At 39.5% G+C, this 26,765-nt stretch overlaps 1 protein-coding gene across 1 annotated transcript in view; it reads left to right on the top strand.

Moving 5' to 3' along the window:
• Nucleotides 1-9,702: 9,702 nt before the first annotated feature.
• dhx36 (DEAH (Asp-Glu-Ala-His) box polypeptide 36) overlaps nucleotides 9,703-26,765 on the top strand; it is a 142,470-nt gene continuing 125,407 nt past the window's right edge. Inside the window, exons 1-6 of the mRNA XM_084409512.1 lie at nucleotides 9,703-10,213; nucleotides 10,769-10,908; nucleotides 11,031-11,262; nucleotides 11,360-11,398; nucleotides 12,707-12,877; nucleotides 13,600-13,679. Of these exons, the coding sequence (XP_084265638.1) occupies nucleotides 9,902-10,213; nucleotides 10,769-10,908; nucleotides 11,031-11,262; nucleotides 11,360-11,398; nucleotides 12,707-12,877; nucleotides 13,600-13,679 (974 nt within the window). The 5' untranslated portion in view covers nucleotides 9,703-9,901. The remainder of the gene's footprint in view (nucleotides 10,214-10,768; nucleotides 10,909-11,030; nucleotides 11,263-11,359; nucleotides 11,399-12,706; nucleotides 12,878-13,599; nucleotides 13,680-26,765) is intronic.

Below are 26,765 nucleotides of genomic sequence, written 5' to 3'. Positions count from 1 at the left end.
TGGAGCTAAATTCATGACTTCATGAAGAGGAAAAAACACCTATGAGCTATAGCCATTAACAATATCTCAGTTCAATTTCTGTGAAACTACATAGCATTCAAGTAACACGTTTATCTTGTAGAATAAAAGAACTTAGGTTTTTTCAATGAAAATTTCTTTAAAGGGATGGTTCAGCCCGAAATGAAAATTCTGTCATCATTTACTCACCCTCAAGTTGTTCCAAACCTGTATGAGTTTCTTTCTTCTGTTGAACACAAAAGAAGATATTTTAAAGAATGTTGGTAACCAGAAAGTTGACGATGGCCATTGATTTCCATAGTAGAAAATAAATTCCATGGAAGTCAATGGCTACCATCAACTGTCTGGATGCCAACATTCTTCACTCTATCTTCTTTTGTGTGCAGCAGAAGAAAGAAATTCATACAGGTTTGGAACAACTTGAGGATGAGTAAATAATGACAGAATTTTCATTTCGGGATGAACTATCCCTTTGAAGCTGCAGATTCACCTTATGTAGAACTTAATCTCTTCAAATATCACAAAATAGCCATGTCAGTCACTTTCTTAATAAACACAAGATGTTTTTTGTTATTGTGTTTCAGTGGAAATTTCTCAAATTTAATACAGATTCAGGAATATGAATGATTACCTGATTAAGCAGTGATAAGGCACAGGATATCATCAAGTCCCAGGTCAGGTGATTATGCTGTCGACAACAACTCGGTGTATAATCAATGTCAGCATTATCAGGAGGGGGGTGCTTTTTATTTATTTATTGTCCATCTTCGTCGGCCTTCATTCCTACTAAAGGAGCAATGTGCTCTGCATGCAAGCACTGATGGATGCAAGACATGGGCTATGTTTGCAGTGTAACTTTCTTGCTCATGTTCATGTCTCCTGGACTTCAAGAAATGTGTTAAATGACGTTAGAACTTTATTCAGGAAATTCGTAATAAACTTTACTAAAGCAATGTGCATTTTTTAAGTATGTAGATGCACCATTGTTTGAAACTGTGCTAGAGAAGTGATGTAAGTATGTCAGGTGCTTCAACAAACAAGACTTCTGTATAGGATGCACCTATGTTTTCTCTCTAATGAGGAAGCATTACACTACTGAGAAGTGCGCATACAAAACCAAAATGGGCGTTTACCAATCAGTGGCCAATTTCAAACTACAATAAATGTTTTTCAACCATTTTTCAACAGACTTGCTAAACCACCCCACCCCTAAACCAAGCCCCCACTGGATTAGAGCAAATCAGGTAAAGCGGTTGAAAATGCCCATTGTGGTTTGAAAACGCCCCACTGATAGACAAACACCCACTAGTGTTCTGCAGAGATACCTGCCTGTATGATCTTGTGCTCATCAACTACAAATCACTGTTAGTTCAATGTCACTGTCTCCACCCATGTGTGCTGTTGGCTTTCATTAAAATTTCAATGCTGATCCAACACACTTTAAACACTGAAATGTCAATCTCAACCAAAATTATGGTTTGGATCAAAACTCAACATTGTATTAATGTTCCCATGCTATCTGTGCGATTTATTTCAACAATTTACTTACTTGGAAAATTAATGTATGTTAGTAGATTTAGTAACAATAAATAAAATGCAAGTAAAAAGCATGCTAAAAACAGAAATACATTATATGCACCATTGTTTGAAACTCAGAGAGTTCATGCATGTCAAACACACAAGACTTCCGTATAGGATGCACCTTGTGTTTTCTCTCTAATAAGGAAGCATCAATTAACTACTGAGAAGCCCACATGCAAAACCAAAATGGGCATATACCAATTAGTGCCAACTTTCAAACTACAATTGGTTTTTCAAAAGACTTGCTAAAATCATGAGAGCCCACCCCTAAACCAAACCCCCAGTGTATTAGAACAAATGAGGTAACACCATTGAAAGTGCTCATCATGAACTGAAACGCCCCACTGATTGGGAAACACCCAGTAGTGTTTTGCACAGATACATGCCTGCAAGATATTGTGCTCATAAACTAAGACTCACTGTTAGTTCAATGTCACTGTCTTCACCCATGTGTGCTGTTCCCTTTCATCAACATTTCAATGCTGATCCAACACACTTTAAACATTGAAATTTTGATGTCAACCAAAATGATGGTTTGGATCAAAACTCAATATTGAATCAATGTTACCATGCTGTCTGGGTATGGTTTTAATAATCTGGGTAAACAAGTGAAAAAAAAAATACATTAAAAAATAAACCAACTTTGAGTAACATTAATAAAATGTGTGACATCTAGCCCTGCCCCCATTTAATCTACTTATTTCCACATTCAGAATCCTTGGATGGATTTCCCTGAAAGACTCTTTTACAAGTACCTTTATTATCCAAAGGACTCTCTAAATCTTTCAGAAATATATTAAATATTATCACGGCACATTTTCCCCTGCCTCTTTTGCACCTGCAGACATCGGTTGCTGAAGCCACAGGGCATTGGAGGGACTGCGGGCTGACTTGGAGTGACCCATCACAAGTTCACAGCAGAGCTGATCTTAAGGAAATGAAAGCTCTCTTTCCTCGATTTGTGTTTCATCTCAGCTACTGCCATTTTGAAGACTGACACACCCCCTCAGTCCCTCCTCCCTCCCTTTTACAAACAAGGCAAGTTCTTTACAAGAGCCTGACATTCAGATTGTGTTTTTGCGCAATTAACTGTGAGTTATATCTAAAACTATCAGGAGATGTTGTGTAGAGTGACAGATTACTGGAAATGGGGGTGTTAAATCAGCAGAGAGTGACAGAGGCGGTGATTAAAGAGTAAAAGTGAGAACAAGATGCTCCTCGACATGAATAAAAAAGGATTTTGTGGAACAACCTGTACTGACTGAAGGACAAGATGTTTATTAAAAAGGAAAGGACACAAAAGAGAAAATGGAAGAAATAAGAGAAAATACAATACTTTTTTATTTGCTAAAGAGATGTGTCATTTCTTAGCAGCAAGCTCCTATTAAGTCCTGCTTACCACATCTACCACATTAATCCTTCACCGACAGACATGTGAATGTAAGTAACACACATGCACACACTCTTCACAGCCTGTCACATCCTGCCAAAGATATCAATGTCAGAGACCCCAAACTCCCTTATCTGCTTAATAATGTAAAGACTAAGCTTCAGAGTACCACCATAGGTCTGTGGTTGGAGTGTAAAGCTATTGGCCTGTGTGTACAAATCTTATTTCTTTAAAAAAAGACAAGTTTAGGCCATGAATGTACATCATGCTGTTAATTTGGTAGCAGTTGATGGTCAGCTAGCACACATTCTTTCTTTGAAGTTGATTCACCAGGGAAGATTAGCTGGTAAATCAAAGTGAAGACACCAGCATCCAAATCATTTTTGTGAATTATGTTATCAAAACTATGTGTCACGTAATGGATGATCATGAGACGAGGATACAAATGCAGAGGAAATTTATTAGTGACATGCAGACAAGGTACAAAACAAAAACTCAGGAAACTCCAGGAACGAGAAATTCGGACAAACGAACCAGCACAGGACTACAAACACAGGGAGGCTAAATAGGGGAACAAACAAGGAGGGTAACGAGACAGACAGGTGGGACAAATTAACCAATAATCAGATAACAAGATGGGAGGGGCTAGACAATAGACAGGAGCACATGGCCCAAAATAACAAAACACCCATGTGCAGCACAAGACAGGACAGGCATGTGACATTACCCCCTCCCTACGGAGCGGCTACCAGACGCTCCATAAGACCAGGGCGGGGCGGGAGGGACAGACCAGGCCGGGACGGGAGGGACAGGGCGGGGCGGGAGGGACAGACCAGGGCGGGAGGTGGACTGGTGGAGGATCAGGGGGAGGGATGGGGGGCCAGGTCCATGGAGGGAAACGGGGACAGGGAGTGACAGTTCATCTGGCAGCCAGATCGGAGACGACAGTTCATCGGGCGGCCAGGGTGGAGACTCTCCCTCGGGCGACCAGGGCGGAGACTCTCCCTCGGGCGCCCAGGGCGGAGCGGACAGTCCCTCGGGCGGCCAGGGCGGAGACTTTCCCTCGGGCGGCCAGGGCGGAGACTTTCCCACGGGCGGCCAGGGCGGAGACTTTCCCACGGGCGGCCAGGGCGGAACGGACAGTCCGTCGGGTGGCCAGGGCAGAGACGACCCCTCGGGCGGCCACGGCGGAGACGACCCCACCGGCTCAGGAACTGGAACTGGCACCACCGGCTCAGGCTCAGGAACAGACACCACCGGCTCAGGCTCAGGAACAGACACAGGCTCGACTGCGGCCATCTTGTCAGGAGACACAGGCTCGGCATGCGTGACGTGAACAGGCTCGGCGGCGGCCATCTTGTCCGAAGACACAGGCTCGGCAGGCGTGACGTGAACAGGCTCGGCGGCGGCCATCTTGTCCGAAGACACAGGCTCGGCAGGCATGACGTGAACAGGCTCGGCGGCGGCCATCTTGTCCGAAGACACAGGCTCGGCAGGCGTGACGTGAACAGGCTCGGCGGCGGCCATCTTGTCCGAAGACCCAGGCTTGGCAGGCATGACGTGAACAGGCTCGGCGGCGGCCATCTTGTCTGAAGACACAGGCTCGGCAGGCGTGACGTGAACAGGCTCGGCGGCAGCCATCTTGTCCGAAGACACAGGCTCGGCAGGCGTGACGTGAACAGGCTCGGCGGCGGCCATCTTGTCGGAAGGCACAGGCTCGGCAGGCGTGACGTGAACACTCTTGGTGGCGGCCATCCTGTCCGAAGACACAGGCTCGGCAGGTGTGACGTGAACAGGCTCGGCGGGCGTGACGTGTCTCCTCCACGCATGCAGTACCGCCACTGCATAAAAGAGGAACACGGCCTTCCTGGCCATGGCAGGACTGATGATGGGGAGTTCTGGGACCATCGGAACTGGGACCACCGGACTCGGGACCACCGGAACAGGAATCACCGGAACAGGCATGGAGGAAGTCTTCCTTCTCCTCCTCCGTTTCGGGGCCACCGGAACTGGGACCACCGGACTCGGGACCACCGGACTCGGGACCACCGGACTCGGGACCACCGGAAATGGGACCACCGGAACAGGGACCACCGGAACAGTCACGGAGGGGTTCCTCCTTCTCCTCCGTTTCGGGACCAGTGGTGAAGGCTCTCCCTTCAGCTGACCGCCGTCTGCCATGGTCTCCTCCTCCATAGTCCTTTGAGTGCACCTAGCAAAATATTCCAACAAGGAAATTGAAGATCCTTTGTCCTCTCCCGGAGGAAAAATCTCACTCCGCTGTATCCACATTCTTGGCTGGTTCGTTCTGTCACGTAATGGATGATCATGAGACGAGGATACAAATGCAGAGGAAATTTATTAGTGACATGCAGACAAGGTACAAAACAAAAACTCAGGAAACTCCAGGAACGAGAAATTCGGACAAACGAACCAGCACAGGACTACAAACACAGGGAGGCTAAATAGGGGAACAAACAAGGAGGGTAACGAGACAGACAGGTGGGACAAATTAACCAATAATCAGATAACAAGATGGGAGGGGCTTGACAATAGACAGGAGCACATGGCCCAAAATAACAAAACACCCATGTGCTGCACAAGACAGGACAGGCATGTGACACTATGTTTTTAAAAATCTGGGTAAATAAGTGAAGAAAAAAAAATACATAAAAAAATAAACCAACTTTGAGTAACATTTATAAAATGTGTGACATCTAGCCCTGCCCCCATTTAATCTAGTTATTTCCACATTCAGAATCCTTGACATTAATTGGATGGATTTCCCTGAAAGACTCTTTTACAAGTACCTTTATTATCCAAAGGACTCTCTAAATCTTTCAGAAATATATTAAATATTATCACGTCTCCTAGGCACATTTTCCCCTGCCTCATTTGCACCTGCAGACATCGGTTGCTGAAGCCACAGGGCATTGGAGGGACTGCGGGCTGATTTGGAGTGACCACAAGTACACAGCAGAGGTTGTGGATGGCCTTGAATGTAAACAGGAGGACTTTGAATTGGATACGGAACTGGACCGGGAGCCAGTGGAGCTGTTGGAGGACAGGAGTGATTTGGTGGATGGAGGGGGTTCGAGTTATGATGCGGGCAGCTGAATTCTGGACCAGTTGAAGTTTATGGAGGGATTTGTGTGAGAGGCCGAAAAGGAGAGAGTTGCAGTAGTCCAGTCGGGAAGTGACGAGACTGTGGACAAGGATGGCGGCAGTGTGGGGGGTAAGGGAGGGGCGGAGGCGATTTATGTTTCGTAGGTGGAAGTAAGTGAATGTTAAATTTGCGGAAGATATTGCGAGGGGAAGGAGGTAAATGATAAAAAGTAGGGGCCCCAGGACAGAGCCCTGGGGCACACCTGAAGTGACGGAGGAGAGACTGGATTTAAAAGACTTGAATTGAATGAACTGAATGAAAGTCAGCTGAGATGCTGAGGTGACGGATTGATCCAAGGTGCTGGTGGATGTTCTTGATTTTTTCAGTGAAAAAGGACATAATGGAGTTGCAGAAGGAGGTTGCATACAAGTGAGGGGGGAGAGAGTCCTGGGGGTTGAGTGATATTGTTAAGTAGGGAAAACAGTGACTTGGAGTTTCCTTTATTAGCAATGATTATACTGGAGTAGTAGTGTGTTTTGGTGCTAGCAATAGAGTCCTTATAACGTAAGATGTGGTTATTGTACATTTCATTGTGAATAGTGAGACCAGCTTTTCTATGAAGACGTTCAAGTTGCCGACCTTTGGCTTTCATGAGATGAAGATCGGGAGTTAACCAAGGGGCAGAGACGGAAAAAGAAACAGATCTGTTATTTAACGGAGCAAGGGAATTAAGAATATTATGGAGTCCAGTATTGTATTGAGAGACCAGATCATCGGGGGTGGATAGATTGTGAGTGTCAAGGAGGCAGGAAGAGTGAATACTTGAAGTGAGAGTAACAGGGCTGATATTCTTTATATTGCGAAATGAAATAAGACATGGTATTTTAGAGATGGAGAGAGTGAGTTTCACTGTAAATGAGAGGAGAAAGTGGTCAGTTATGGAGAGTTCAACAGCTGTAAGGTCAGAAGGGGTGACACCAGAGCAGCCGATTAAGTCCAGAGTATGTCCTTTGGAGTGTGTGGGAAAAGTGGTATGTTGCTGACATCCAAAACTCTCTAAGTAGGAGGTGAAGTCTTTGGTGAGAGGCAGATTAATATTGTCCATGTGGATATTGAAATCGCTCAGCAGTATTATGTTTGATGAGAGGATAAGTGGGTGAAAAAAAAAAGTCATTTAAAAATTCACTATTCGGTTTAGGGGGGCGGTAGACAGTAGCAATGATGGTTGGAGTGGGACCAGACAACTTGCAGACAGCAGATTCAAACAAGCTGGAAACAGGCACAAACACTGGCCTTTCCACTTCTAAATTATCGCGAGACCTCCTCCCTGGCCGGAGCCACGGGGTTGACAGATGTAAACAAACCCACTAGGAGTGGATTCATTGAGCTGAAAAAAGTCGTTGGGCTGTTGCCATGTCTCGGTTAAACAAAGAAAGTCTAGCTTACGATCGGAGATGAGGTCCTGGATAAGATGTCCCTTGCCTGTCAGTGAGCGGATGTTGAGCAGAGCGAAGTTGAGTGAGGTGTTGTCACAGCTGGTGGTGGTGCTAGCCGACCGAGCTAGGCAGGCTAACACCCTGTGGTCGACAGCCTGGTTGGTGGAGCGTGGAGGGCGACGAGAGCTGGACCAGATGGACTTTATTGCTGTTGAGCTGGCAGAAATTGCTAGGCACAGACAAACAAGATGTATGTCCTACTGGCCCACATTGCGGATGAGGATTTAGGCATCGTCGACGGCCAGTGAAAACGCCAGGTGAGGCTCAGACCGGAACAGAGCAGGTGAGCTAACAGTAAGGACTCAGACAAACGGTAGTGCCAGCGGATCGTAGAAATATTCCAAATGAAGGCAATTACACTTTCCGATTTCCCACAAAAACATTTTAAAGGGTTAGTTCACCAAAAAAAAAAAAAAAAAAAAAAAAATCATCAACAGATTGAATTTAGGCCCACTGGCCTTCATCAGGGTGTTGGTGATGAAGGCCCTGATGAAGGCCAGAAGGCCAACACCCTGATGAAGGCCAGTGGGCCTAAATTCAATCTGTTGATGATTTTTTTTTTTTTTTTTTTTTGGTGAACTAACCTTTTAAAATGTTTTTGTGTTATATATATATATATATATAAAGAGTATAAATGTTTTATTTGAATATTGTTGTGGACAATGTGGGGGCCTTGGAGTCAAAAAGCTCTAAAACTATATGTTTCAAAAAGATAATCAATGCTGTTTTTAAAGTTTACACATTGTACACATTTTCTTGAAAACACAATTCAAGGTGTGAGTGTGTGTTTGTGCTAGAATGTGCGGACATAACAAGAGAGAGAAAGAGGAAGAGAAAGAATGGTGGGTGTAGGTTCATTTAATAATGTTATACTTCATGATAGGGTCTGGAAGCTTCTGCAGGATAAGTCCACCGCACCTTCCCCACGCAGTTCTCCCATAACTCCACAGGGTTCTAATTAGCTCCCTGCCTTTTGTTAAAACAGTTGCTGTTTAAGCTCCCTGTTAATCCCTGTCTGTATGCTCTGCTGCCTTTTAAACAAGACACCGTTGACAATATGAGAAGAGGCCAATTAGAGTATAAGCATTTAATACAATTGCCTGAAGTGTTCATGCTCAAAGGCAGTAAACACTCAGCTCCTTTTGTTGATGTTTTTTTTTTTTTTGCTGTACGATACTGCAGGAAAGCAGGAGACAATAACTTCTCTTAAGGTTTCTATAAGATTACACCACCAATGGAGATGCTAAGCGAACATAATTAGTGTTCCCGGGTCTTGAGATGAACATTAAACCTTTATGATACTGCCTTTTCTGTTTAGGAAATTCATTTGCATTTTTTTTTTTCTCTGGAAAAAAAGTTTTTTTCAAGAAGTAGGCTATACGTTTTCCCTCCATTTGGTTACATCATGTTCAACCACAACGGTTAATGATTTTATTCCAGTTGATAGTGGGATAGAACAGGATTTTTCATGGATGTTTCAGTAAGGTGAGGTGATCCTCTGATGCATTCATATTTTTCATAGTCTATAGCCTACATACTATATAAATGGTCAGATCCATACTTATTTCGGTTATTATGTTATATAATCACTGTTTGACTGCTTGTTCACTTTGTTGTTCCCTGATTATTCATCTGTATCATTTGTGTTATTTGTCAATATTATGTAAAGTGTCCTTGGGTTCTTGAAAGGTGCTATATAAATAAAACGCATTATTATTATTGAGCACTTTTCTGCTTGTCAGACTGGGAGACCTGTTAAAACTAGAAAGAAAAAAAACCCAGCAATGTTAGGCTGGATTAAGCTGTTTGTTTTTTTCAGGTGAAAAATATGATATTAAAAAGAATAGAGATTATAAATAAATAAACGTATACGTATATATACGTTAAATAAATAAACGTATACGTATATATACGATTACGTATATATATATTTTTTTTCTGTCATATTAACTCTACCTGTGATGTGATTTGATTAGGATGTAGATGAGTAAAGTCAGTAAAAAAAAAAAAAAGTAAAAAAAAAAAGAAGTCACAGCAGCACGGCTTGAATTTTTGCTTTATAGCGCATGCGCTGCCGGCTCCAATCGCATACCATTGCGTCAATATTAGTCGCCTCGGTTTTACCTTTTCGTCATATGTGTACGACATTTCCGATACTTGAGAAAATATCGTAATGTTGGACTGTAGTACGTAGTGATAAATGACAATCAGAGGCATCATAACACTTTATCGTCTTTAAACCGGCATCAGAGTTGCAGCAGCTGCTCTGGTTCATATGATCGCTGAGCGGTGCTATATTAGTCCGGCGGCATGAATCATGAGTACGGTAATAGACGCGGTTGGAGAGGAGGGGGTCGGCGGTTCGGAGATGGAGGGTCCAAGTGGGATGGAGGGGCTGGATCCAGTGGGGGTGCAGGATACCCGAGGAGCCCCGACTGGGACTCAAGGGAAGAACAAGGACATGGAAGGGGACGAAGAGGAAGAGGAGGAGGAGGAGGAGGAGGAGGAGGAGGAGGAGGAGGAGGAAGAGGCAAACATCCACCTCATTTAAAGGGTCGAGAAATTGGACTGTGGTATGCCAAATGGGGCGGCATTAAAAGATCTGAGGCAGAGAGGAAATCTGTGAGTAGTAGACGGTTATTATGATGTCAGATTGTTTGTTTATAAAATATGTTGAATTATAGTAGGCTACTTGGTAATGTGTTGTCTGAGATTGACAGCTATATGAGTCAGTGGCATAATATTGATGTTTGTGAGACATTTTATTATGGGCGAAAAAAATGTACAGACCATTTCTGAACTGGAATAAACACCTTTTTATTAACTTTATACGATTGTGGCTGATTTTCATCACCACTTGGTCAAAGTCATTCTAAAAAGTTGTAATAAAGTAAGATTTTGTAAGAAATGCATAATCGAGAACAATTTATGTTTGTCTACTAAACAAATTTCAAGCATTTAAGCAAAAGTCTTTAGATCTAATGGATTAAGATCATGAGAAAGTCGAATGTGCTGAAACATTTGTTGGGTATATCAATATAAAGTTTATGAGTGGTAGGCCTACCATTTTTTGCAACACTATTTAAAACAGTCTGGGAAAATGTTTATTTGACCAATCAATATCTATATGATATGATTATGCATATTTTAAGATTGAGAATGGTTGTGTCATTTTAGAGGGCAGTTGTTCAAATGGATGAATCACGAGAGCAGCACATTACTCAGTTGCTGAATTCTGTCCAAAGAGATCCGGGCAGAGACGGGCATCCCTCCACGTCTCAGAGCTGGAGGGTGAAGGAGGAGCCCAGTGGCCACAGGTGCAAAACAATATTGTACAATCATCTGGGTCCACATAGTCATTGAAATCATACCCATGTCAAGGTATTTTAAAATTTTATTTTCCATAATTATGCTTAACGAAATTGTGTCTGTGTTCCAGTTACTTTGACGGAGATGATCCTCCGGAACCGCAGAACATTGTGAAAGTGCCAAAAATTGAGCCTAAAGAAGAGAAGTGGAAGAATGAGCTGGGAGCAAATGTGAAAGAGGAGCTTAATGACGCTGACCTGGAATACTTATTCCAGGATGTTGTGCGGAAACCCTCGCTGGATGAGGAGCTCAAGAAAGATCAGGAGAAGAAAAAAGATAACGCTAGATACATTGATATGCTGGTGAGACGGACAGAGAACTATTCACTAAATCATGTGTCAAAAAAAGAAAAACGCTTTTGCCCACAACTTTGTTTTAATGTGGCATTTCCTTTTTCAGAAATTCAGAGAGAAGCTACCTTCTTATGGGATGAGAGAGGTAAATGTCACCTTTTGTGATTCATATACAGTTATATCACTGTAAAATTTGCTGTAAAACACTGGCAGTTGTGGTTGTGGCTATGACAATGTTTTAATTTTTACAGCATGCCTGTATATTTTATAACTTATAACCATATATGTCATTAGGTGGTATAATGTTAATATACCTACTTTAACTACCAAAATCTGCCTTTGTACCCTAAAGTCCCCCTGTAGTCAATAATTGTAACCCTTAAAACTCCTCTTTGATCACCAAAATGACATATTTAAAAGGTTTGTTCCTCTAAAAATAAATTCTTCATGCCTTAAAATAGCTTAAATGTAACTCTACACCCTTGCCTCATTTTGTATGTGGTTCTATGAATATGCAAATTAGCATATTCGCCTCCATTCACTCACACCAGCTCAGAGATCCACTCATTGACAATCACACGTTGTCGTGATTGGTTACAATGTAGTTTGTGATGTCAGAAACACCAGTGATTTCAAACCGCATTTTTGAGTCTATCTTTGGTTCACTACAGTATTAAGGAGAAAATACTCAGCAATGGTGTTGACTTATGAATTTGCACATGGTTTGTCTTAAAGCATATTAAAAACATTACATAGACATATAAACAACGTTAAAAGCTTGATTTTCACCACAGGGGGACTGTAAAATATACCGATAACCACCACAATAATACAGGTGGCACAATAGAAAGCCACATGATGAATCAGAGTTAATCTTAAAGTGGTCTGTTCATAAAACATGCTCAAGACTGTGCACAGGGTCATACACGCGAAGACAAAAAAAAATATCAGGGAAACACACATGACACTAGAATAACGCAATAAACATGAACTAAATAACATTAAATGTAACAAAACACACTAATGTATATAACTGATAACAAAAATAAGAAAGGACTAAATTATTTATAATAATTTAATCATATTTGATGTGTAACTCAGGGACTTCTGGGAATGTCCTTTTTTTTATTATGGTAATTCATAGTTTTTACTTGCTAAAACCATACATTTGACTGTATTTTACTGTAAAATGTAATGGGATGTTAAATCATTTACAGTTTTTCACCGTAATATGTAAGGTAACTTAACATTTTTGTACTGTTTTTACTGTAGCATTTTTACAGTATTTTTCTGTAAAATGTAGAATTTTTTTTTTTACGGCATAATGATTAAGTTGTTACTTCTTTTAGTCTTTAGTTTTAATGTGAAGAAGCATTTTAGTTCACTGATCACCCAGTGAATTTGTACTATTTTTAGTTCTCTCATGCACCATTCTGTTTTTGTCTTACTGTAGAAGCTGGTTAAACTGATCAGTGCTAACCAGGTACTGGTAGTCAGTGGAGAGACAGGCTGTGGTAAGACCACCCAGGTCACTCAGTTCATCCTTGATGACTTCATCCAGAGGGGCATGGGCTCTCTCTGCAGGGTGGTTTGCACGCAGCCACGGCGTATCAGTGCCATATCTGTAAGTAAAAGCATTATTCAATTTTAATCTGTTTTTTCTCGAAACCTTTCCCCGGACACCCTTGCACTCTCTTGCAGTTTGAAAACCCTGGCCTGCGTTAGATGGTCCTCCAGGACAGGTCACATGATCGGTCAGAAATCATTCTAAGATGCTGATTTGGTGCCCACGAAACATTTCCTATCAATGATGAAAACATTTTTACTGCAAAATATTTTTATACATATTTTTTCTAGATTATTTTATTTAATAGAAAGTTCAGAAGAACAGCGTTTAGCCCTATTTGAAATATAACTCTTTTGTAATATTATAAATGTCTTTTTACTGTCACTTTTGATCAATTTAATGTGCATCGTTGCTGAATAAAAGGTATTAATTTCTTTAAAAACCTTTGAACTGTATTCTATTCCCTTTCCTGATGATTCAGTTTATTTTTATTTTTATATATAACACCATGATCTCTAACATGGGGCAAAAGTTGTGTCACAGGACCAGTCACAAGCCATATAGATACTTTCAAGTTCAGTATACATTGCAGAAATGAAATATAATTAGGCCTCTTTGTTTTTGTTCTTTCTCCTTGATTTGATTTGATTGATCTGAACTTCATTAAAAAGCAGCATATCTGATCCCACTCTTCCTACCTAATTTGTTGAGTGTCTGTGGTCCCACTAAAGTATTTTTCTATTTAAGGTGTGAGGTTAAAAGTAAGTGCTTTTGTTTAGGTTGCAGAGAGAGTGGCTTCAGAAAGGGCAGAGCCGGTGGGAGAAGGGAAGTCCTGTGGGTATCAGATCCGTCTGCAGAGGTAAGTGAATCAGATCTGCAAGTCATTCTTAATCCTGTAATCCCCATCCCGGTTCTATGGAGGCTATTCTTTTATAACGGAGTTCTGGCAGATGGGTGAATTCTTTTTTCTCCAAGTTTAATTTTGCCTGTCAGAAAGTTTGAAATTTTCTTTCTCTACTGGCCAGAAACCCTAACTAATTTATGCTTTGCATACAGTTGGTACTCAACCAGAATAATACGGCGGTGGTCAAATTGGGGATGTGTATTTGCTGCCTTTTAACAAACCTAAACAAAAACAATCTAAACATTAAGCTGCAAGCAGCCTCACAGGGGCCAAGCCCTCCAATGGTTCCCTGGGTTCAAAAAGTAGCTAAAAATACTTTGCTTTCAAAACTTTATATGAAACTTTAATAACCAAAGTATTCTTACTATAGCAGTGCAGAGCCGCAAGAACAAAAACAGCACAAATTGAATATACATCTAAATGTACATCAAGCACAGCAGCGCAGCGAGCATTTAAGCACCAACAGCAGTGCAGAGCCGGAAGGAATTTAAATGACAACTTTATACACAATTTTAAAGTTGTCCCACACAGGATTCGAACCCACGACCGGAATGGTTTGGGACTCGTGACATGTGGTTTAGCAACTTGCGCCACTCAGAGGATGTGAATTACACAGCTGCTGAGTAGAGGCTTCAGTGTATGAATGAGCACACAAAATCATGTTAACGAGATTAGCATGCTAAGCTAGCTTAATGCTAATGTAGCTTATGGTTATCCTGATAGCTGAAGAGCCACATTAGAAAGAATGGCATCTGGTTAGCATGCTAACCAATTATTATGCTAAGCTAACTAGCATAAGGCAACAAACACAGGCTAGGTCAACTTTGGAGACGAATATCTCGGGAACGGTAGCGAATATCAAAAATCTGTTCAGTCATTTCTGTGCGACTTGGTCCAAAGATCATCTGAGCAAACTTTGGGCAAAATTGAGCAAGATTTGAAGGAGGAGTAGCGAAAAAACTGTTTACCATTTGCTTCAATATGGCGGACAGTCACATTGTTAGAAAATGACAAATGAGATATCGTCGGAATCTGCATAATCCAAGGAACGTAATGACATAAAGAAATCCAATTTTAACCTATGTTTTCAAAAGTTATAAGCATATTTGCAAAACACCTTATACCTCTGGAACACTAGGTCGCGCTGTGTTCAAAGTTCTCAGGTACCTTCAGGCCATGCTAATGATGATCCTTACCAATTTTGGTTCCGATATGTCAAATACTTTATAAGATATTGCAATTTATGACAAAAATCTAATTGGCGGACAAGTGGTTCATTGAATCCTGGCAAAATCAGTATCCATGGTTTTGGCATGGCCCAAGGAATCCATAGATACCAAATTTATGATTTTCTGACAAACTGTTCAAAAGTTATTGGCCAAAATAGCCATTTTCCATATCTCATGACCCGTAGGTGGGGCTGTTCCCAACTTTGGCATGGAACCTCAGGGCATACTTCCGATGAAGCGTACCAATTTTCGTTTCGATTGATCAATTTTTGGCTGAGATACAGCCTCTGAAACAATTTTGGGTCGACCTCGTTAACTTTGTGACACCATAACTTTTGAACAAACTTGAATAAAAAAAATCTGTTCAGTCATTTCTGTGCGTCTCAGTCCAAAGATCATTTGAGTAAATTTTTGTCAAATTTTGAAAGAGGAGTAGCGAAAAAACTTAATACTGTACTTTTCAAAATGGCTACTACTGTAATGGGCGGAGTCTTAATGGACTATATTGGTCTTGATCACCATGATGAGAGGAATCAAGTGTACTAAGTTTCATTTTTCTAGATCAAATGGTTCAAAATTTATAAACCTTTTTGAATGTTGAATTTTTGAACTGGTGGTGGCGCTATAGAGTTGGTCCTAGAGACTCAAAAATTGGTCCAATTACTTTTCATGACCATATGTACAAGTGTCCCAAATTTCATCATTTTCCTACTTACGGTTCATAGGGCTGCCATAGACTTCAATGGAAGGAATAATAATAAGAAGAAAACTAACAGATACAATAGGGGCTATCCCCTTCGGGGCTTGGCCCCTAATAATAAGAAAACTAACGGATACAATAGGTGCCACAGCCCCTTCGGGGCTTGGTCCCTAAATATAGCTGCAAGCAGCAATTACCGGGGCCAAGCACAATCAGATGACAAGACATGCCAACATTGCTGAAAGTGTCAGACCAACTGCAACAATGAGCAATTAAAGACATTAAAGAGGATTTTAGGCAAAATGCCTGAAAAATCATAGAAACAGTAAATAAAAATATGATTTAATGCATTATCACTTTCGAACAATAGGTGGCGCAGTTACAAAACTGATGTGATGTGGTCAGAGTGAAGTGACAATGACACATATAAAGTTTGGTGTCAATATGTCAAGGCATTGCAGAGATAAAGCCTGAATAGTGCTTTTGGCATCATGCCTCAACTTTGCTGCTGCGCTATACGAAAACGGTTTCGTCTATCGACACGAAATCAATAACTTTTAGTCGGTACGGTCTGGAGATGATACGATTCGATTTTGGTGAAAAACGGCCAAACGGTCTAGGAGGAGTTAGAAAAAATAGGTTTTGAATGAAAATCAAGATGGCGGACAGGAAGTTAGGCCAAATAAGGTAAACTTGGTATCGGTGTTCTCGGCTTGACCCAGGGAATCGAATAAGACCAGGTGGCATTTCAATAGATAGATTTTTTTTTTTTTCAAAAGTTATTAGCGTTTTTGGAAATTTTGTTATAACTTTTGACCACTAGGTGGTGCTGTCTCTGAATATTTGAGTACCTTCAGGGGATGGTGCTGATGGCACATTCTGAGTTTCGTAATATTACACCAATGCATTTGTTAAAGGTGCTGTATGTAGGATCCAACGGCCTCTAGCGGTGATGTTTCAGATTGCAACAACAGCGCTCGTGCTCGTGAAAAGCAATAAAGTTACAACTGTAGTCTTTCACATCAGATAACGTTAGCAAATGGTCGGCGTTAGCTGGCGAACTAATGATGTCTAACTTGAGCCAACTAAAGCACAAAATCACAATATATTTTACATGCTTTGAAGTATTGTTAGCTTACCTGTCCAAAAGGATGAAAGCCAACTCAGGGTCTGTTTTTATACCTAAAACAAAGCGGAGGTCTCTCCATAATTCAAACGCTCTGCCAATGTTGATCCGTGTTTTCGTCCTGAGTCGATCCGATTGACGTTTGGCCTGACGAGCTTCAGCAGATAAAAAATTTTTTTGTTTTTTATTTTTTTTTGGAGTTTGTGTTGGAGTCTGTGTTGTGCTGGAGGCAGGTCGTTTTTAGGTGTTATCAGACTCCATGTCGTTAGCTGCAGTGCCGTCGCAATAGACTGTATATAAAACGGAGAGGCTCGGGAGCGCGCATGCACGTCACATCCGGTGGATTTCGCAGAAAATCCGGCCCGGAGACTTCACATAAAAATAGGAATACTGGCCTTCAGAGGTAATAGCAAAACGCGAAAAGTGGATCATTGTAATGTGTGATTACAACCCCTTCACAGACGGGCAATAAAAAAAGGATTCATTTTATAAAAAAAGTTACATACAGCACCTTTAAGTAAAGCATTTTATGTCACAAAACTGTATTAAAGTCAATGGGTATTTCATGTTTTGTTCTATTATAGCGCCACCAAGAGGTTAAGTCCCACCATTTTTTTTTATGTTTCCTCAGAGTAAGCCCATACATATGTGTGTCGATTTTGGTGAAAATATCTCAAGTCGCTTAGGAGTTATAGACATTTATATGAAAAAACACGTAAAAAATGACTGAGACTTTGATTGGATTTTACTACCCCTTACTATCAATATTTTCGCAATTGGGCATTGACTTTTTTTTAACAAGCTATGATTCCAAACTTCTGACGGTGGTTTCGTCTCGATCGGACAAACGGTTTCAAAGATATCGCCTAATGTTTTTTAAGTGTTAAATCACAACGCTACACAAACCGTAAGGCGAAACCTAGCATGTTTGGTATCGTGGGACTCGGCAATGATTCAGGAGTCTAATGAGATGAGTTTCGTGAAAATAAGTCGATCAGACCCAAAGTTATAAGCATTTGGAAAAAAAAAATTCACCACTAGGTGGCGCTGTTTCAAAACTTCTCACGCTCCTTCAGGACATCGTGCTGATGACCCATACCAAGTTTCGGAACAATTCGTTAATGCATTCTTAAAATACAGCATTTTAGCACAAAATTCAAAATGGCCGACAGTCAAAATGGCCGATATGGTAAAATTGGATATCATTCAAATCGGCATGTTGCCCTGAATCTAACGAGTCCAATTTTATGATTTTTGGACAAACTGTTCAGAAGTTATAAGCAAAAATAGCCATTTTTCATATCTCCGGACCAGTAGGTGGCGATGCGCCGAAACGCAGCATGTTGCCTCAGGTCATGCTTGTGATGACATGTACCAAGTTTCGTCTGAATCCGATAAAGCGTTGCGGAGATACAGCCCTACGACTGTTTTCGCAAGCGCTACGTAAAATTTGTTTGTGCGTTTATTGAAAACGGTTTGACGAATCAATTTGAATTCCATAACTTTTTGTCAGCACTGCCTGAAGATGATCTGGTTCAATTTTCGTGCAAATCGGACAAACCGTCTAGGACGAGTTCGAAAAAGTAGGTTTTACGGAAAATGAAGTCATAGGGGGCAATCAAATCGGCATGAGCTCAGGAATCAGAGGGAAAGGGAATTTTGTTGATTGGCCTTGCGGTTCAAAAGTTATTAGCAAAATAAAAGTGAAACTTTGGACAGGTGGTGGCGCTAGAGGGAATGACTTAGAAACACCAAAATTGGTGTATTTAATGTTGGGACTGTCCTCTATCAGAATGTCAAACCAAAACAACTTTCCCGCAATCGGTTCTATGGGCTGCCATAGACGCCCAGTCGGAAGAAGAATATGCCCCTAATAATAATATTAATAAAAACGCCAACGAAAACAATAGGTGCCTACGCACCTTCGGTGCTTGGCCCCTAATAATAAGAACCGGAACAAATACAAAAGGTGCCTCCGCACCTTCGGTGCTTGGCCCCTAATAATAATAATAATAGGAACGGGAACAGATACAATAGGTGCCTACGCACCTTCGGTGCTTGGCCCCTAATAATAATAATAAGAACGGGAACAGATACAATAGGTGCCTCGCACCTTCGGTGCTTGGCCCCTAATAATAAGAACGGCAACGAAAATAATAGGTGCCTACGCACCTTCGGTGCTTGGCCCCTAAATATAGCTGCAAGCAGCAATTATCGGGGCCAAGCGCAAGCAGATGACAGGATATGCCAACATGGCTGAAGGTGTCAGACCAACTGCAACAATGAGCAATTAAAGACATTTAGAGAGGATTTTAGGCGAAATGGCTGAAAAATCATATAAAAAGTCATTCAGAATATGATTTAATGGATTATCACTATCGACCAATAGGTGGCGCAGATACAAAACTGATGTGGTCAGAGTGAAGTGACAATGACACATACAAAGTTTGGAGTCAATATGTAAAGGCATTGCAGAGATAAAGCCTGAATAGTGCTTTTAGCATCATGCCTTAACTTTGCTGCTGCGCTTTACGAAAACGGTTTGGTCTATCGACACGAAATCCATAACTTTTAGTCGGCACGGTCTGGAGATGATACGATTCGATTTTGGTGAAAATCGGACAAACGGTCTAGAAGGAGTTCGAAAAAGTAGGTTTTGAATGAAAATCAAGATGGCGGACAGGAAGTTTGGCCAAATAAGGAAAACTTGGTATCTATGTTCTCGGCTTGACCCAAGGAATCTATTGACCAGTGGCATTTCAATAGCCAGATTTATTCAAAAGTTATTAGCCTTTTTGGACATTTTGTTTTAACTTTTGACCACTAGGTGGCGCTGTTTCGAAATATTTTGGGTACCTTCAGACGATGGTGCTGATGGCACATTCTGAGTTTTGTACGGTTCTATGGGCTGCCATAGACTCCCAGTCGGAAGAAGGAAGAATAATAATAATGATAGGAACGGGAACAGATACAATAGGTGCCTACGCACCTTCGGTGCTTGGCCCCTAATAAGAAAACTAACAGATACAATAGGGGCTATCCCCTTCAGGGCTTGGCCCCTAAATATAGCTGCAAGCAGCAATTCGGGGGCCAAGCCCGAAGGCATCGCAAGCACAGCAAGTACAGCAAGCAAAAAGTACAGCAAGCACAACAAGCACAGCAGCACAGCAAGTACTGTAAGCAAAGTAGTACAGCAAGCACAGCAATACATCAAGCACAGCAGCACAGCAAGCATTTAAAAACAACAAGCATTGTAAGAGCACAGCAAATACATCAAGCAAAAAGTACAGCAAGTACTGTAAGCACAGCAGCTAAGTAAGCACAACAGCACAGCAAGCATTTAAGGACATATGAGAACAAACATAGTGACAGTCGACTTAAAGTTATTTCTAGGGAACGGTAGCAAATCTCAAAAATCTGTTCAGTCATTTTTGTGTGGCTCAGTCCAAAGATCATCTGAGCCAATTTCCGTAAGAATCGGGCAAAATTTGAACGAAAAGTAGCGAATAAACTGAATACTGTACTTTTCAAAATGGCCACTACTGTAATGGGCAGAGTCTTTATGTATGTAAGATGTTGAATGTGATCAGCATGAAGAGCGGATTCAGGTGTACTAAGTTTCATTTTTCTAGATCAAATGGTTTAAAAGTTATAACCATTAATCATTAGAAAAGTTAATTTTTGAAACTGGTGGTGGCGCTATAGAGTTGGCCACAGTACCTCTTGCGGTCTGGGCATGTGCCACACAGGATTCGAACCCACGAGCGGAATGGTTCGGGGTTTCGTGGCACGTGGTTTAGCAGCTTGCGCCTCTCAGAGGACGCTGAATTACAAAGCTGCAGAGGAGAGGCTTCAGTGAAAGAATGAGCACACAAAAGCATGTTAACCAGATTAGCATGCTAAGCTAGCTTAATGTTAATGTAGCTTATGGTTAGCCTGATAGCTGAAGAGCCACATTAGAAAGAATGGCATCTGGTTAGCATGCTAACCAATTAGTATGCTTTAGCTAACTCTTAAGAGATGAATATCTCGGGAACGGTAGCGAATATCAAAAATCCGTTCAGTCATTTCTGTCCGGCTCGGCCCAAAGTTCATTGATTAAAATGTTGGACAAAATTGAGCAAAATTTTAAGGAGGAGTAGTGAATAAACTGTTTTTCATTTGCTTCAATATGGCGGACAGTCACATTGTTGGAAAATGACAAATGAGATAACGTCAGAATCGGCATAAGCCAAGGAATATAATGACATAAAGAAATCAAATTTTAAACTATGATTTCAAAAGTTATAAGCGTTTTTGCAAAAAAACGTATATCTCTGGAACACTAAGTGTCGCTGTGTTTAAACTGCTCATGTCCCTTCAGGACATGGTGTCGATCATCCCTACCAACTTTTGTGCTGATGTGTCAAATAGTTTAAAAGATATTGCAACTTATGACAAGATTCAAAATGGCGGACACATGGTTCATCCAATCTCGGATAATTCGGTATCCACGGATTCGGCATGACGCAAGGAATCTATAGACACCAATATTATGATAAAACTGACAAACTGTTCAAAAGTTATTGGCCAAAATAGACATTTTCCAGATCTCATATGACCTGTAGGTGGCGCTGTTCCCAACTTTGGCTTGGACCCTCAATTTTCGTTTCAATTGATCAAAGTTTGGCCGAGCTATAGCTTCTGAACCAATTTTGGGTCGACCTCAGTAGTCCTTATGGGGGACTTTGTGTCAAAATGATTTACGACTTTGACCTTTGACCTTTGACCTTTGTGACAGGTTGAACTTCCGGTGACCTTTATGATTGATGGGTGAACTTCCGGAATGCGGTCATGGGATTAACCTATTGACCCTGCTAGCCTCAATCATGTTGTATGACAGTTAGTTTTGAACTATGACCAAGCTAGGACTAAATCATAATTTTGACGGGTAGTTTTGTCCTATATTAATAGAACAGATGTTTTTTGCCGTTTGTTTGAACTTTGTCCCAGTTATATGTGTGTGCGTGTGTGGTTATATGGCTTGTGTCAGAGACCTGCGCCCCCACCGCAGTGAAAGTGAGAAGCGTATGTCACACAAAATAATCTCATCCTTTAAAATAAAACATACATTGAAACCAATTATTTTAGATGAATAAAAGTGTATAAAATAAAAAGCTACTAAAACCAATTATTTTAGAGAGTTGAAAAGTATGTCCATACCATTGACGTCCACAAAAATAATTAACCTAAAGTTGAAAAACATACCTTTAAAAAGCGTTTAAAAAGCTTACTAAAACCAATTATTTTAGATAAAAATTACATAAACAATGTACTCTTTAAAAGTGTATAATCTAAATCAATTTAAGGTTGAAAAAAACATTTAGTTATTTCACATTCCTATCCTTTATATAATTTATAATATAAATTATATAATAATTATCATGCTAAAGTTCTTTTTAAAAGTGTATAATATAAATTATATAATGTAAAGCAATTGAACTAAAGGTTGAAAAACATTCTATCCTTTAAAAGTATATAATGGAATGCTTACACAATATATCTTACTAAAAAGAATAAAAATAAAAATCTTCTTACATGTTTGTAAGTCTGGACGGTCTCTGACTTCAGTGATCAAGATATCAGGGGCTGAAATTATTTCAAAGTTTAAATGATATCTTGTTAAAAAATTGTTTTAAATTTAATACATTATTAAAAGTTGTAATAGAGTTGTTAAATTATTAAAAAGTGGAAATACAAAAAGACTTTCTTCCTGAATGAGCTTACCCTGTCTCAAAACATAAGGGAGCCGTGCGCGTGTCTGTGTCCGTCTATGCGCGCGTCCTCTTCCTGCGAGCTCTGACCCCCCTCCTTACAGTGTAACTGTCAAGTGAATCTCACACTAACAAAAGTTGAAACCATGTCTTTAAAAGTATAATATAAATATCTTATTGATCCAATTGTTTTAGTTTTAGATGAATAAAAGTATATAAAAAAGCTTACTAAAACCAATTATTTTAGTTTTAGATGAATAAAAGTATACAAAATAAAAAGCTTAATAAAACCAATTGTTTGTTTTAGATGAATAAAATCATCTTACCTTATTTTAGAGAGAGAGTTGAAGTATATCCTACCATTCATGTCCACAAAAATAATTAAACTAAAGTTGAAAAACATACCTTTAAAAGTGTATAATATAAAATAAAATATCTTGCTAAAGTTGAAAAACATACCGTTCCTTAAAAGTATAATATAAATATCTTATTGATCCAACTATTTTAGTTTTAGATGAATAAAAAATGACTGAGTTAAAATTAACACATCAATGTCCATATTGATGCCCACAAAAATAATTAAACTATAGTTGAAAAACATACCTTTAAAAATGTATAAATGTAATGGTTATAAAATAATTTTACTAAGGTTGAAAAAATATTCTGTTCTTTTTAAAAGAATATAAAATAAAAAGCTTACTAAAACCAATTCATTCAGCTGAATAAATAAAATCATCTTACCTTATTTTAGAAAGTTGAAGTATACCATTGATGTCCACAAAAATGCAATGTATGAATGGATTCAAAATTGTTTTACACAACTGAATTCACATAGTCATTCCTGAAAGACCTCACACTGTCTCAAAACATAGGGAGGCGTGCGGTATGTGTGTCAAAAAGTAAAACACACGTGTCTGTGTCTGTGTGTGTGTGTGTGTGTGTGTCTGTCTATGCGCGCCCCCCTTCACGTGAGCTTTGACCCCTCTCCTTCGCATACCAAAGCACAGTGAGGAAGGGGTTTCCTAATATCACACTCACAAAAGTTGAAAAACATACTGTTCCTTAAAAGTGTATAAATAAAATGGTTATATAAATATACTGAAACCAATTATTTTAGATGAATAAATAAAATTCATCTTACATGTTTAGAGTTACAACTCTTGAACTTACGTGTTCAAGAAGCTGTTGAGAGCTATAAATCACAGAGGTTCTCTCTCACACCAGCGTCTCTGACTCAGAGGAGTGTATTCAGTGATGGGATGAGACATTTTGAATGGTGTGTTAAACTTATAATCCTAAAAGTTTAAATGACATCTTTTAAAAATAAAAGTTTATAAAACTTTTAATAAAAACTTTAATAAATTATTAAAAGTCTTAAAACAAATATTCTACAATGATGGTCTGTGGAAAAATTTGACTTGCACTTAAAGTATTTTTATTTATTTATCATGGGTATGTAAAATCATTTGAAATTTGAAGCGTCACAAGTCATCTCACGCCTGTGAAATATTCAATAATTTCTTAAGTTGTATCTGTGAGAAAATGACAACCACATAGGCCTATCTTCAGAGAGAGCAACCATGAAAACATTTAGAAACTGAGAATCTTCCAGAAATAAGGTCCTTCCGATCAGCGCTGAGAAAGAAGTTACTTGACAATAATGATAGCTTCAGGATATCGGATGACAGATGAGCCTCTGTGCATCGTGTCAGAGCGTATGTCATGTTAGTCTGCTAACACCTTTCCATACTAAATTTATTTCAAATCATAATCGTAAAAGTTTAAATATTGTTTAAATTAAATCTTTAAAGTTTGAATACATACTCATCTTCTATTTATCTTTTAGAAGACTTGTGTATGATATAAATTATTTTGTTTAACGGTGACCTAAAGTATAATTGTTATTAAACAATGTCTGTTCAAAACTTTAGGTGGTCGTCTTAAATGTCATTTATATGAAAAAGATTCAATCAGCATTTTTTTTTGTCCATCTGGGGGTTTCAATTTTTATGGTGGGGGTTTTCCATAGCTATCCCGTACACCTAAAAACGACCATCACAGAAAACTACATTTAAAAAAAAAAATGAAATAAATAAATAATTGAATAAAATGTAAACAAAGTTTTAGCTAAATAAAAACACCTTGCATTTCCAGAGAGGCGAAGTAGTTCTTTATGCACTGATAAAAATAATCCAAAAAAGCAAATAGTTTAAGTTGTCATAAACAGAGCAAAAAAAAAAAATCCTTCAGTGATAAACTACAGTGTGAACTGAAGCTTCAGACCCTCACAGAGACTAGAGGAGGAGTTACAGACCAGATGAGTCTCGGGGGACAATGTCACAGTAAATCTAGTCTGCTAACGCCTTTCCAGAGTACATCCAGAGTTTACACTAATTTCATTTAAAAGCATAACCTTAAAAGTTTAAATCAAATCTTTAAAAGTTTTATTAAAATCATATCTTCTTAGAAGATGTATGTATTATTGTTACTAAGCAGCGTCTGTCCAAAAACTTTAGATTGTTACATACAACATACAACAGACAACATGAAACATGTTGTCAAAGTTTGTCACAATGTTTTTTAAGAAATCCGAGGACTCGACATTGCTCTAATTTAGACTAGGTTGTATCATTTGGAAAATCAAAGTAAAAATCACACATCGTCTTAATTCAAAGCATGATCTTACTTTTTCTACGGTAGCTATGATCTATTACACGTATAAGATGTATAAGATCATATCTCCCGAACTAGGGTGAAACCCTTTACTGAGAATATACCACCGGTCATCTACTCAAAATATATGTAGAAGTTTCAAATGTTAGCATTTGTTGATGGTGGCCGCATGAACAGACTTTGGGGAGAGCTATAGCAGGAATCATGACCTTTGACCTCCTCGATTTTGGAGGCTTTTTTTGTTAAAGATTTCTCCCATCTAGCGGTTCTCCCATCTACTCGCTTTTTCAACTTTGGTAAATGTGCCAAGAATCTATGACAACATGTCTTCCGATAGCGCTTCATCGAGTTTAATTGTACATGTTCTACCGTTATGATGTACTTGTTACATGTTCTACCGTTCTATATAATGATTTACACAACCAAGCTCGTCATTTAGACCGTAACTTTGACTTACCCGTCGAGAAGAAAGCAGGCAACTTCCCTTTCAAAGTCTTTCTCCTTCATTAGCTCTTTTTCACCTGGGAAAAGCTATCCCGATATTTATTTACATACCGATAAATCAATTTTTTGCTTTTTGGCGACGACCAGTGCAGCCTTTCAAATGTGCCTGGGGCAGTATCAATGTCTCCCATATGGTCTAGCGGTTAGGATTCCTGGTTTTCATCCAGGCTGCCCGGGTTCGACTCCCGGTATGGGAAGACAATATTGAATTCAGAAAATTTCACTATGGAATACTTTATCATAATTTTAATTTAGTACGTCATCATTTCATCTCATAATTATGACGCATAGTCATAATTTCAACTTTTTTAAGTCATCATTTCGACTTGTCATAATTATTACTTAATCCAGAATTACAATTTCTGTCAATGACGCCTTTTTAATGTAATACTTAAAACGTTTTTTGTTGAGTTAGGCTAGTGCTTTTTGTCCCTCTCTGCTCTTTTTCAAGATGGCGGAACGACACGGAAGCCTCCTTGGACTTACCCGTCCCATGTAAATAAAGATAAGAAATTAACTCAGATCATTGGCACAGATCATTTTACACCCATGAGGACTTATTTTATGAATACAGACAATGATTTTAGCTAATAAAAAAACTTTAGTTTCAGATGTTTAAATGACAACATACCATTTTTCAATCTACACATGAGAGACCTTCAGAAGTTTCAGAAGGCCTTCAACGGCTTAGGTCCGTTGGCGAAAACACTGCATGTGTAAAAATCAAATACTCGATGACACTTTTCAAAGTTAGAATAAAAAGACCTGTTGTGTTCTGACACAAGGCCATTAACCGGTTCTTTTTGCTTATTTCTAAATATCAACCTGATAAATATGGACTGAATACACGATTAAACAAGATAATTTTTAAGAAAAAACATTTTTAAGAAAAATAAATCATGATAATGTTTAGTTTAGATGTTGATGATTAAGTTTCAGGCGTAGTGCAACCAGATTTCTCTAACATCTCACTCACGACGCACAACGTTGTAAATAAACATTTTCAAACTGTAATTTTATTTTATTAATATTATGTTGATTTAAAGTTTTTGTTAT

Source organism: Rutilus rutilus, assembly GCF_951802725.1.
Source record: "Rutilus rutilus genome assembly, chromosome: 5".
Taxonomy (NCBI): Eukaryota; Metazoa; Chordata; class Actinopteri; order Cypriniformes; family Leuciscidae; genus Rutilus; species Rutilus rutilus.
This window is presented reverse-complemented; position numbering and strand designations above follow the sequence as displayed.